This window comes from Telmatherina bonti (genome assembly GCF_933228915.1).
Source record: "Telmatherina bonti genome assembly, chromosome: 4".
NCBI classification, from domain to species: Eukaryota; Metazoa; Chordata; class Actinopteri; order Atheriniformes; family Telmatherinidae; genus Telmatherina; species Telmatherina bonti.
Genome location: NC_136622.1, coordinates 1,329,307 through 1,341,342, shown reverse-complemented (window position 1 = coordinate 1,341,342; position 12,036 = coordinate 1,329,307). Strand labels below are relative to the sequence as shown.

The window sequence follows — 12,036 nt, the reverse complement described above, 5'->3', positions numbered from 1 at the left end:
AATTTATATTTCTCCACACACTCAATATGATAAAAACATTACTTTTCTCAGATGCTCAATAACGTAAACATTGCCTTTCTCCAAATGAAAGAAAAAAAAACCCATACATACGCACATTCATATACGTAAGTGCTGACACTGCTGGTTTTGTACTAGCACCTTTCTAAAATTGAGAAAGAAGTTCTTCAAATCTGTGCAGAGTTTCAGATTCTCTGAGAGTTACTTCCATTCTTTGATGGCCTTCAATGAGGAGGCTGTCTGCACAAATCTTGAGCCATGTCTAGGCGGTCATTATGGCTTGTGGACCGGTTGGTCCTGCTTGTCCATTCAGAACAGAGTTGGACAGAGTTAGGAGCCAAATTGTTCAAGATTTTAAAGACTAACCTTACATTCAAATAAGCAATTAGATTATCAACATATAACATTTCATATTTTACCAAGATATAACAATGAGGGTATCGCAGTGCCCCCTTCTTTAAGAAGGGGGACCGGAGGGTGTGTTCCAATTACAGGGAATCACACTCCTCAGCCTCCCTGGTAAGGTCTATTCAGGGGTCCTGGAGAGGAGGGTCCGCCGGATAGTCGAATCCCGGATTGAGGAGGAGCAGTGTGGTTTTCGTCCTGGTCATGGAACAGTGGACCAGCTCTATACCCTCTTTGGGGTCCTGGAGGGGGCATGGGAGTTTGCCCAACCAGTCTACGTGTGTTTTGTGGACCTGGAGAAGGCATTTGACCGTGTCCCCCGGGGGCTCCTGTGGGGGGTACTCCGGGAGTATGGGGTACCGGACCACCTTGTGCGAGCTGTCCGGTCCCTGTACGACAGGTGTCAGAGCTTGGTCCGCATTGCCCGTAGTAAGTCGGATTAGTTTCCGGTGGGGGTTGGACTCCGCCAAGGCTGCCCTTTATCACCGATTCTGTTCATAACTTATATGGACAGAATTTCTAGGTGCAGCCGAGGTCGTGATCTCCAGCTCTCGCTTGAGCGATTCGCTGCTGAGTGTGAAGCGGCTGGGATGAGAATCAGCACCTCCAAATCTGAGACCTTGGTCCTCAACCGGAATAGGGTGGATTGCCCTCTCCGGGTCGGGAGTCAGGTCCTGCCTCAAGTGGAGGAGTTTAAATATCTCGGGGTCTTGTTCACGAGTGCGGATCGGTGCGGATCAGTGCGGCGTCTGCAGTAATGCGGGCTCTGCGCCGGTCTGTCGTGGTGAAGAAGGAGCTGAGCCAGAGGGCGAAGCTCTTGATTTACCAGTCGATCTACGTTCCTACCCTCACCTATGGTCATGAGCTGTGGGTCGTGACCGAAAGAACCAGATCTCGTATTCAGGCGGCTGAAATGAGTTTCCTCCGCAGGGTGGCCGGGCTCTCCCTTAGAGATAGGGTGAGGAGCTCGGTCATCCGGGAGGAGATCAGAGTAGAGCCGCTGCTCCTTCCCATCGAGAGGAACCAGTTGAGGTGGCTCGGGCATCTGGTCAGGATGCCTCCTGGACCTCCCTGGTGAGGTGTTCCAGACACGTCCCTCTGGGAGGAGACCCCGGGGAAGACCCAGGACACGTTGGAGGGATTATATCTCTCGGCTGGCCTGGGAACGCCTCGGGATCCTCCCCGCAGAGTTGGCAAATGTGGCTGGGGAGAGGGAAGTCTGGGCTTCCCTGTTTAGGCTGCTGCCCCCCCGACCCGACCCCGGATAAGCGGCAGAAGAGGGATGGCTGGATGGATGGACGGTGGCACAGTGGTTAGAACTGTGGCCTCCCAGCAATAAGGTCACTGGTTTGATCCTTGGCTGGGAAGGGGTTTGGTCAGTGGCCTTTCTGTGTGGAGTTTGCATGTTCTCCTTGTGTATGCGTGGGTTCTCTCCAGGTACTCCGGCTTCCTCCCACCATCCAAAGACATGCATGTTAGGTTAATTGGTTTCTCTAAATTGTCCCTAGGAACGAGTGTGAGCAGTTGTTCATCTCTCTGTGTGGCCCTGCAATGGACTGGCGAGCTGTCCAGGGTATACCCTGCCTGTCGCCCAAAGCCAGCTGGGATAGGCTCCAGCTTACCCGCAACCCTGAATTGGATTAAGCGGTTTAGAAAATGAATGAATATATATATATATATATATATATATATATATATATATATATGTGTTCAATCTATGGATTTTCAATCAGGGACAGACGAGGTGGAGCCATGTAGAAGAAAGTTACATACCTCACACTTTGCACTCTAATAATCGAACCAACTAAATTCACTACTATGCTTATTTTATATCTATTTTTTCTTGTTCAGTCTCAGCAGTTCAGATCTGACCATACGATGCAGATTTATGGCATCAGTGGTAACCATAGTAACGGTCAGCTCTCTAAGAAACTGGCACTATTTTGGTATTAATAGTTTACGTCATAGACACCACAATGCTTCATCTGGAAGTTCAACAAGGATAAATGAACACACAGAACCTATAATGTTTATCATTTGTAACATGTATAACCTATCTATGTTCACTACACCGCTACATCGCTTCAAACAAATGGTCAGATTCATAACTGTCATCAGGGATAGATTAGCAGGCTGCAGTATACATCACAATCATAACGGAATAATTTAATACTTACATTTATTAAAATGAATCCCCGCCTGGATTGGCGTTAAAATCCGCCATTATTTACCTGGTAAACTGATGGAAAGTCCATCCTCTTCCGCTACGTCAGCAAAATGGCATAGATTTAGTGCGCAAAGTGTCCATCGTTTCACACTGCATTTATGGGCGGGTTTAGGGCAGCATTTTTGCGCAAAAGTCAGTGTCACTGAAACATAGTGCGCGAAGTAGTGTTAGTGCGCTGATTGAGACACACCCAATGACTTTTTCTGCTGTTGTGGATGTCGTTACATCATATTCATAATACCGCCTGTAATATCTACCAGTATGAGTATGTAGTGATTCAAAGGCAGTGGTCCAAGTATGTCTACAGCAACTTCATGCCAAGCTCCATCTGGCAAGTGTGTAGAACTTTGTATCCTATCACACACAGTTCATTTTCAATGGATGCATATGTTTCGCATTTGTCAAAATGTCCATTTTCAATCACTCCGCATACATCTGCTACCTCTAAGTCCAAAGCAGAGGCTTCTACAACCTTTCTGGTGGAGAATTCTTTTGGCGTTGCATTTTTTGCCATAATCTCATGTACTTCTCTGACTTAAGTTTCTGTATCTCCCTTGGCGATTTGCCTGACAACAGTCTTGACAATGAATCTGCAATGTTAAGTTATCCAGCAACATGTGTTACTCTAAAGTCATATGGTTGCAATCAGAGAACCCACCTCTCTGTTCGTGCACATGGTTACAAACTCTGATTGTATATGACCTAATGGCTTGTGGTCTGTGATGAGGTCAAACTTTCTACCATATACGTATGGATGTAATTTTTCACATGACACACACTAGTGCTAGGGCTTCTCTTTCTGTCTGAGAGTTCCTGTGCTGTCAGGCTCCAACTTACATAACACACTGGCACTTCTTCTCCTTCCTGCATTTCAACCAGCACTGGACCAAAGCTACTGGGTTTGCATCTGCTTTGACTTTGGTTGGTGCATCTTTGTCAAAATAAGCTAAGGTACCTGCTCTGGCTAATTCAGCTTTTAAGGTTTCAAATGCATGTTCCTGCTCTGGCCCGAACACAAATATGACCTCCTTTCGGGTTAAGCGTCGTAATAGTTCTGAAAGGGTGGCAAACTGTGGTATGAACCAACTTCTGAACCCAACCAGCCTTAGGAAGCTTCTTACCTCAGCAGCGTGACTAGGCCGTCTGAATTCCACTTCAGCTCTCACTCTTCTGTTACTCTGATGCCTTTCTGTGTCAGTAGTATCCCCACTAATACCAGTCTGTCCATGTGGAATTTACACTTTCCTGCATTCAGCGTCAGTCCACAATCAGAAAGTCTTTTCATGACAGTATGGTCCGGTGCATGTATGATTACATCATCTCAGATGTTTTCAACTCCTTCAATGCCCACTGGCGATCTCCTGTTGCTATTGCTCCCTGGCCAATGAAACTCCAAATAAGTCTTTTGTATCTGTAAACTCTGTGCTGCAAATTTTCTGATCCCTCTGGAGTTAACTCCAACTGATGATAGCCCAACTTGAGGTCTAGTTTTCTGAAGACTGCAGAACCGTTCAGACCTTGGAGAATTTCTCCAAGGTCTTCGGGTTGGGGTATCTTCCTCTATCGCCTATTTTGCTTTTCTCATGTCCAAGCACATCCTGACATCTTTGTCACATTTTTTCGGGAGTATTACTACAGGATTTAGCCAGGGTGTAGGTCCTTCCACACGTTCCACAATGTCCATATCTTCTTGCATCTTCTTTCCTTTTGTACAACACATTTTTGAAAAATGGTCCTTACCATTGCACTTGTGGCATGTTTATCTTCGTGCTGGACATTTGGGATCTTTGCCCATATTGTCCGTATAGCCACACCTGTAACACTGTCTATTTTATTCTCCTCTTTTATTTTTACTTTTGGTTTCACGTATTTCCCTTTCTTTGTTGCTGCAATCCAGTGGATCCTGTGCATGTCCCCTTCTTTCCTCTCATCACTGCCAGCTGCTCTTCCACTCGCTCACATTGGGAAGCCACTTCCACAGCATGAGTCAACGTTAGAGCGTTAGAGCCTTCCTCCAGTAGCTTTTCTGTACATATTCAGAAATGCATTCACTCAAGATAGCGTATCTATATCTCTTTGAAAGTCACAATCGCGCACCGCTTTCGCAGTCATTGTAACATCTCATAAACAGAAGGATTAGGCTCATATGAACTCAATAAAAAAACAAACTACAATGTCAACACATAGCATCCAGCCCTACATGTTGGAACCTGAATCAGAGCCTGAAAACGAAGTGGAAAACAGCAACCCACAGCAACGAATGCAGCAGGATGTCTCTCTTTGGTAAACTCACCAGCCATCGTTGGAAATAACTTTATCCCACGTTTTCCACCCGCCTGATGTATTTGTACATGCCCTTGTTAACCAGTAGAAGGTAACCAATCACCGAACCTTATCCCCCGGGACGTCACAAGGATTTCCACGTAGAAAAAACTCTCTAAAACCACGCGTTCTTCGTTGCCATGGAAACCGAACGGAGAGCGTGCTGGAACTCAAACTCAAAGTCAAACATGTGTTTAGGTGATAAAAAACAGTGTTGTTCACATGTCTGATGGGGATTCAACACTGTAACACTGTAGAAAGCTCAGAAAACTCCAAATACCATCATAGGAACCCTTTAACGGTGCAGCACTTCATAAAAAAAAGATTAAAAATCTTTTTTCTGTTGGTATCTGACCACTGTAAGAAATAATCTTCTGTGTTTTTACTCTGTCAGACTGATTGGTTTAAAACAGACTTTTTAGGTGTAAAGATATGGTCCTATAGGGCAGCAGCATGCAAACAATTAATCCTGCTCACGAAATGAAGATTTATTCACAATATTGCAGAGAACTAAAGACAAAACAATGCCTTTAAAAACAGAAAAGATAAAAATGTAAAGAGAGCGAGTGATGAGCAGACAATCCAGCTGAAGTGAAACTGGAACAGACTGGACATGAGGAACTTACCCAAGCCCAGAGAGAAACATGTTGTGTTTAATGTCTTCATGGTAGGGAAACACAAAGTGTTGATATTATGACCCTATGAAAACAACTACACTTCCCACTCACTGTCTGCCAAGACTATTGTGCATTAAATTAATGTTTTGGGTTCCCTAGTATTCTCATCTTCAACTCACATGTAAAGGGTTCAGTGTCCCCGTTAGATATAACCCTCCCAACACATCGATTTCATCAGTCACTATGAAGATGCTTCAGTGTCTTGATGCGTGTTTTGTATTTCCAGTTTTAGTTTCTTGTTTTGAATCTTTAGTGCTGATCTTCCCTGTTTAGTTCCCTTGTTTCTTGTTCAGCCTTTGTTCCTGTTCATTAAATTCACCTGGTCTTGTTTAGTTCAATCACTTCCCCTGTGTCTCGTTTTGTTCCTGCGTAGTCATACCCCTTGGTTTCTGTTCCCAGTGCTGGTTCGTTGCTTGTGTTTGTTTGCCTCCCATGTTCCCTTCCCTTCGGTTCAGTTCAGTGGTCTTGTATTAAAACTTCTTGATATTCTGCATCCCTGACTCCGATATCTGCATTTGGGTACTCACCTCCACCTCATGACACTACAGACTATTTATACCATGATGGGGACAGAATTTCAAATGTAAATTTACAAGAAATGTTTGATAGGCTCATAGTATAATAAGGCTAACTGGGTTATTGATCACGGAACATCCACATCTGTGATTAAAATCAAAATTTTTCAACAAACAAGCTGAAAAGAGTAAAATTGTGACAAAAAGAAGCATGGTGGCTAATCCAGGAAGTTCTAAATATTGGTGAAGTGATGCGGGTTTTGACTTACGGAGAACAAGAACACCATGTCGGAGTGACTGAGCTCGGTTGGATTCTATTGGTATATTCAGCATTGTGGGATTTTCTCCAGTAAGACACATGTGGTTGTCTTGCTCGGCTTCACGAAACATCTGCAGCAGCTGATTCGCTATGATCCCATTCAGCACAGAGATAGCCACCATAGGCACCACAAAGGACAGGAACGCATTGACCTGGTCACAAAAACAGAAAGACACACCAATCAGAATGACTGAAGTTCATGTGATGTTTTAGTTATGGTTAGACTGATCTCTTACCACCCAACATATCCTCCTTTGTCAGAGGAGATTTCCAGTCATAACAGCTCTAATAGTGAAGCTGTCGTACATAAAGACACCATAAATGTCCATTATTATTCTTCCATGTGTTGCTTTCAGATCTAAAAAAAAAATAGATCTAAAGGCAAAATATTATCATTTACTTATACATTTTTGACAGAGACATTTAGACTCATGATGTGGTTTCAGCGCAGCTGCTCCCACCACGCGCATTACAGACTGCACGTAGGAGCTCGAGAGTTGTTGGGGGCCCTAAACTCTGAGCTGAGGCAAAATAAGAGTACAATATCCATGGTTAAAAAAATAAATAAATATGACACAAATATTTACAGAGGAGAAGGTCTATATAAGCTTCCCTCCCTACTGGGAAAAACACAACTCCTACTGGTTTGTTGTGTCGGATGCTACTTCTGCTTGGACAGACAACAGTGAATTGCTGTTGGCAGAAAAGAAAACAGCAAGTTGAAGCCACTTGCAGGTAAGCCCACATTTAAAATTGCATTGATTAAACATGTCAAAATGTATAATATTAGCGGTTCCATGTCCGGTGGTGATGTTAGCTACCCTTAGCTCTCTAATGGTTGTTCACACTTATCTTAGTGTTATTTCAAGTAATTGATGCTTGGCTTCTTTACTTTGTTTTTATTTTGTCCTAGCAGGTACACCAAATAAATTATTGGTCGGTCACTATTACTATTGCTAGTAATCCCAGGAGCTGGTTAAAGGGTTAATGGTAGTAGGTGCATAATACTAATAAAATTCTCCTGACAAATAATATATTTCACAAAAATAGAAAAGATGAAAAGAACATATTGAGAGGTTGGTCAGCACACTGTATATGTAGCACACTGTGTTTTTGTTGAAATTACACCAGAACTATCCTACAAGTAAAATCAGTAAATGTTGTTTGTAAAATACAACAGAGATACATGGTTAAAGAATAATGTGAACATATCCTATAAATGTCTTTGATTCACTGGTGTAGTATTCTGACAAGAAGGACAAGCAAACCCTATCCTGCAGGGGGCATAGTGCTAGATATTTTCGTAGCTCCACATAAACATAATCCAGTTGAGTCCTTTAGCAAGAGCCTTGGTGCTATGGTGCCCAAATACCTCATGATGAGTGGAAATAATAAAGCTGACATGCCGACTCAGACGTCACCTGGTCAAACAAGGTTTGCGTCACACACCGAGGAACCAGGGTGTCATGATGAGAAATGGTACTACTACTACTGGAACACAGAATAGACTACACTGGACACGAGAGGCTAATAAGGAACTGTTGGAATGCTACTATGCAAGTAACCGTAGTGAGCGGGTGTATATGAAGAGGTTGTGGGAAATTTGGATGCCTCGATACCCGCAGTCCACAATGACACCGAAACACCTAGTAGCACAATGTTCCAACATTCCAACATACGAATGTGGCAGCTGCAACCACAGTTGGAGATTTATGAGATACAACACACTAACTAGAACCAGCTAATATTGAAAAAAATGGCAAATGTGAATGGCCATTTATTGAATGCTGAATGATTAAAATGAAATTGTACAAGTATAAGAAATTGAAAAAAAAAAATCACAAGTGATTTTTTCCTAATTGCCCTACATTGGGATTTGATCCTATGATCTCCTGTCATTGAAGCACACTGACCTACTGACTACGCCACAAGCATGCTTTGTCAGAGATTGGAAAAAGCATTTACATTTTTTCCAATTAGGACGGGAATGCCTCTGTTTTTCACTTCCAGTAAGGTGTAATTAGCGGGATTGCAAAAACATGTGCAAGTTTCAACTAAAGTCCAGTAAAGATGTGACAGACTTTATTGTTCAATGTGAAAAACTTTGTTTAATGTGTTTAAGATTTATCAAAGTGTTGAAATGTTACAGGGAGCATTGTTGGAACAAATCCTTCTTATTTAATTGTGATATTTGCAAAAAAATTCCTTTGCTCCTTGAAGTGCACAGCTGAGACTGATACTTCATGTTAAGCAGCCTGCAGAACTGCATGCCATCACACAAGCAACAGCCGATAAACAACAATGGAACTGTATGTTAAATGCTGCATTTGAACCCATGCCTTGTATGTGTACCTTTGTACCGGTGCAGAAAATGGACCAATCGGTGAGCTGGTTTCTGTTTCGTCCAATCACAGGAATGGATTTCAATACAATGACAAAAACTTGAATGACTTCAAAAGTTTAAATGTTACAAAGACCAAAAGTCGTAGAACATATATCCTGAAGAGTTTGATACTTGAATGGTTGAAGTGAGACAAACAGTGTAGGAGGAGTAGCGTTTCAAAGATTTTGGAAGAAAAGACAATTGAAACTGGGACAAAGACAAAATAGACACTGCAAACTGGTGCAGAGCTCTGAACCTCAGTTGAAGCTGTTTTCAGCTCATTATGCAAAAACCGACCAATCACCGAGCGGAATTTTTTCAACGTTCAATCAGCATTTGGTTTAAAGGACTTTCATCCAATCAAAAGGCTGAATTTATTTTTTATAAAATGTTAAATATCTCAAAAGCTACAAAGATTTCAAATAAAAAGAAATCATAGCACACATGTCCTGAAGGAGCTGCATAGTTTAAGATCTGAATTATTGAAGTGACTTAAACGGTGCAGGACTAGTAGCACGGCAAAAATCGGCGGAATAATATATAATAATAATAATAATTAAAACCGCAAGCGGTGATATAGGCCCTCGCACCATGGCGCCGCTCGGCATAATGCCACCGCCTCCCCTGGCAACATCCTTCCCATGCCTCTCTCAACCTAAAGTGCAGCCAGACTGCACTTCAGGCCATTTAGGCCTTATGAACGGTCACTTCCTGTCACCAAGGGGCGGGGCTAACTTATCATCTAATTGTTGACATGCACAAATGTGAAGGATATGCCTGGCATCATCTGTAGCAAATTTGGTGCAGGTTGGTTGTTTTTTGTGGGAGTTATGTCTGTTTTCCTTTTCATTGCATCACATCTGCTTTGCTGCCCCGCCTCTCCTAAACGATATCCCCTATTAAAAGAAATAGCACAACTTTTAATCACACATGCTTCTTGAGCATCCTGACTCATTTGGGTTAAAGTTGGACAAAATTCTTAGGACAAGTTCCTCAAAATGCATGGCAAAGAAAATAACAGAAATGACCCCAAAAATGGCACCCTTTTCAAAAAGGCCGACTTCCTGTTGGATTTAGCCCATATGTCCAGGAGACTTTTTTGAAGGTACTGGGAGGGTCTATAAGTGTGCTGAATTTTATCCATGTCAGTCAATGTAGTGGGCGGGGCTGATTGATTGAAATATTGTAGGGGGCGCTATGGAGCCATTTACTATCTTTTCCACTATGTTGTAATTTTACTCTATTAAGGACTTTACTGTCATAAGTCATGGCAAGTATGGTGAAGATCAAAGGTTTCATGGCTTTGTTACAGGTACTTCCTGGTTCACGATATCAGACACTTGTTGTTGCCAAGGGGCGGGGCTAGTTCATAGTCATGTTATTGCATTGTAGATTTTGTTCATCATGGAACTGGCATCAAATGGGTCGATTCCTGTTCTGATATGTTGTTTTATGTGGGAGTTTTAGCAATAAGTCTTTGTTAATGAGACATCAAACTTTGAGGGCCCGCCCCTCCTAAACTAAGTCTTCTATTAGAAGAAATAACACAACTTTAAATCACACATGCCTCCTGAGCATCCTGTGCAAGTTGGGTGTCAGTTGGACAATATCCCTAGGAGGAGTTGTTTAAAATGCATGGCAAAGAAATGACCCCAAAAATGGCACCTTTTTCAAAATGGCCGACTTCCTGTTGAATTTAGCCCATATGTCCAAGAGACTTTTTTGAAGGTACTGGCAGGTTCTCCAACTGTGCTGAATTTTATTCATGTCGGTCCATGTAGTGGGCGGGGCTGATTGATTGAAATTTTGTAGGGGGCGCTATGGAGACATGCTCCATTTATTCCATAATGTTTCAATGGGGCTTAGTTCAGGGCCTTACTGTCATCAGTCATGACAAGTATGGTGGCGGTCCAAGGTTCCATGGCTTGGTCACAGGTACCTCCTGTTTCATGGCGTTGGACCGCCATTCGCCATGTCCCGTTTAGCGTAGCGACTTGAGGTTTTTATTGTGGCATCATGAAAGGGTTTGACATGTTTTGGAGGAGGCTCAAGTGTTTTGGACCATTTGCTTAGAAGCATGACCCTCAAACGTGGAAAAAACCACTTCCTATTGTAAGTGGGCGGGGCTTAGGTCGACACCAGCAATGGTCACATTAATCTGTTCAGGACTGATCCCTTATTAATCCCTATAAGTTTTAGGGTGATCAGATCAAAATTGACAATTTTATAGTGATTTATGATGTCACGCCGCCGCATAGAACTTCGCCATGGCGTCACGGGCACGCCGTGCAGCGTAGAGCAACGTCCTTTATAAGATCTCTTCACCAACATGTTTTGTGATGCCTGAGTGAATTTGGGCCATGTGGTGTCCACCAAGCCAGAGTTATGGGTGTGTGAGCAAAAAACAACACTTTTGACCTCCAGGGGGCGTGGCTATTTCATAATCAAAATATTGACATATAGAACTCTGTAGGAGAGGACTGCCATCATATCTAGCAAATTTGGTGCAGAAATGTTGCTTTATGTGGGAGTTATATCCGATTAATTTTTCATGGCGAGACATCAAACTTTGAGGCCCCGCCCCTCGTAAACTAAGTCTCCTATTAGAAGAAATAACACAACATTTAATCACACATGCCTCCTGAACATCCTGAGCAATTTGTGGCTCAGTGGGATAAAAGCTCTAGGACGAGTTCGTTAAAATGCGAGGTGCTAAAATGCCAAAATATTGACTTTGACCTAAAATGGCCGCCTTCCTGTCGACATTTCACCATGACATTAAGAGGATTTTTTGTTTGTCCTGTCATGTAGATCATGTGTATGAATTTTCATAAAGCCTAACGACATGCAGTGGCGGGGCACCTAAAATAGGTGGCGCTCTCGTTCAGTTTCACCCAAACATTCTGGAGCACCTCAAAATATCAAATTTTTCGTATTCCCTTGGGGGGGTACGCAAAATTTGGTGAGTTTTTGAGCACGTTCAGGCCTCCAAAAAAGCACGCGAAGTGTCCGAATAAAAATAATAATAATAATTAAAACCGCAAGCGGTGATATAGGCCCTCGCACCATGGCGCCGCTCGGCATAATGCCACCGCCTCCCCTGCCAACATCCTTCCCATGCCTCTTCAACCTAAAGTGCAGCCAGACTGCACTTCAGGCCATTTAGGCCT

At 42.9% G+C, this 12,036-nt stretch overlaps 1 protein-coding gene across 1 annotated transcript in view; it reads right to left on the bottom strand.

Annotated features, from left to right (window-relative positions):
* The window catches only part of LOC306755180 (neurotensin receptor type 1-like), a gene marked incomplete at both ends in the record, with an annotated part of 244,863 nt that overhangs the window by 42,435 nt on the left and 190,392 nt on the right, over nt 1-12,036 (bottom strand). Inside the window, one exon of the mRNA XM_079239471.1 lies at nt 6,434-6,635. Coding sequence (XP_079095597.1) covers nt 6,434-6,635 — 202 coding nt within the window. The remainder of the gene's footprint in view (nt 1-6,433; nt 6,636-12,036) is intronic.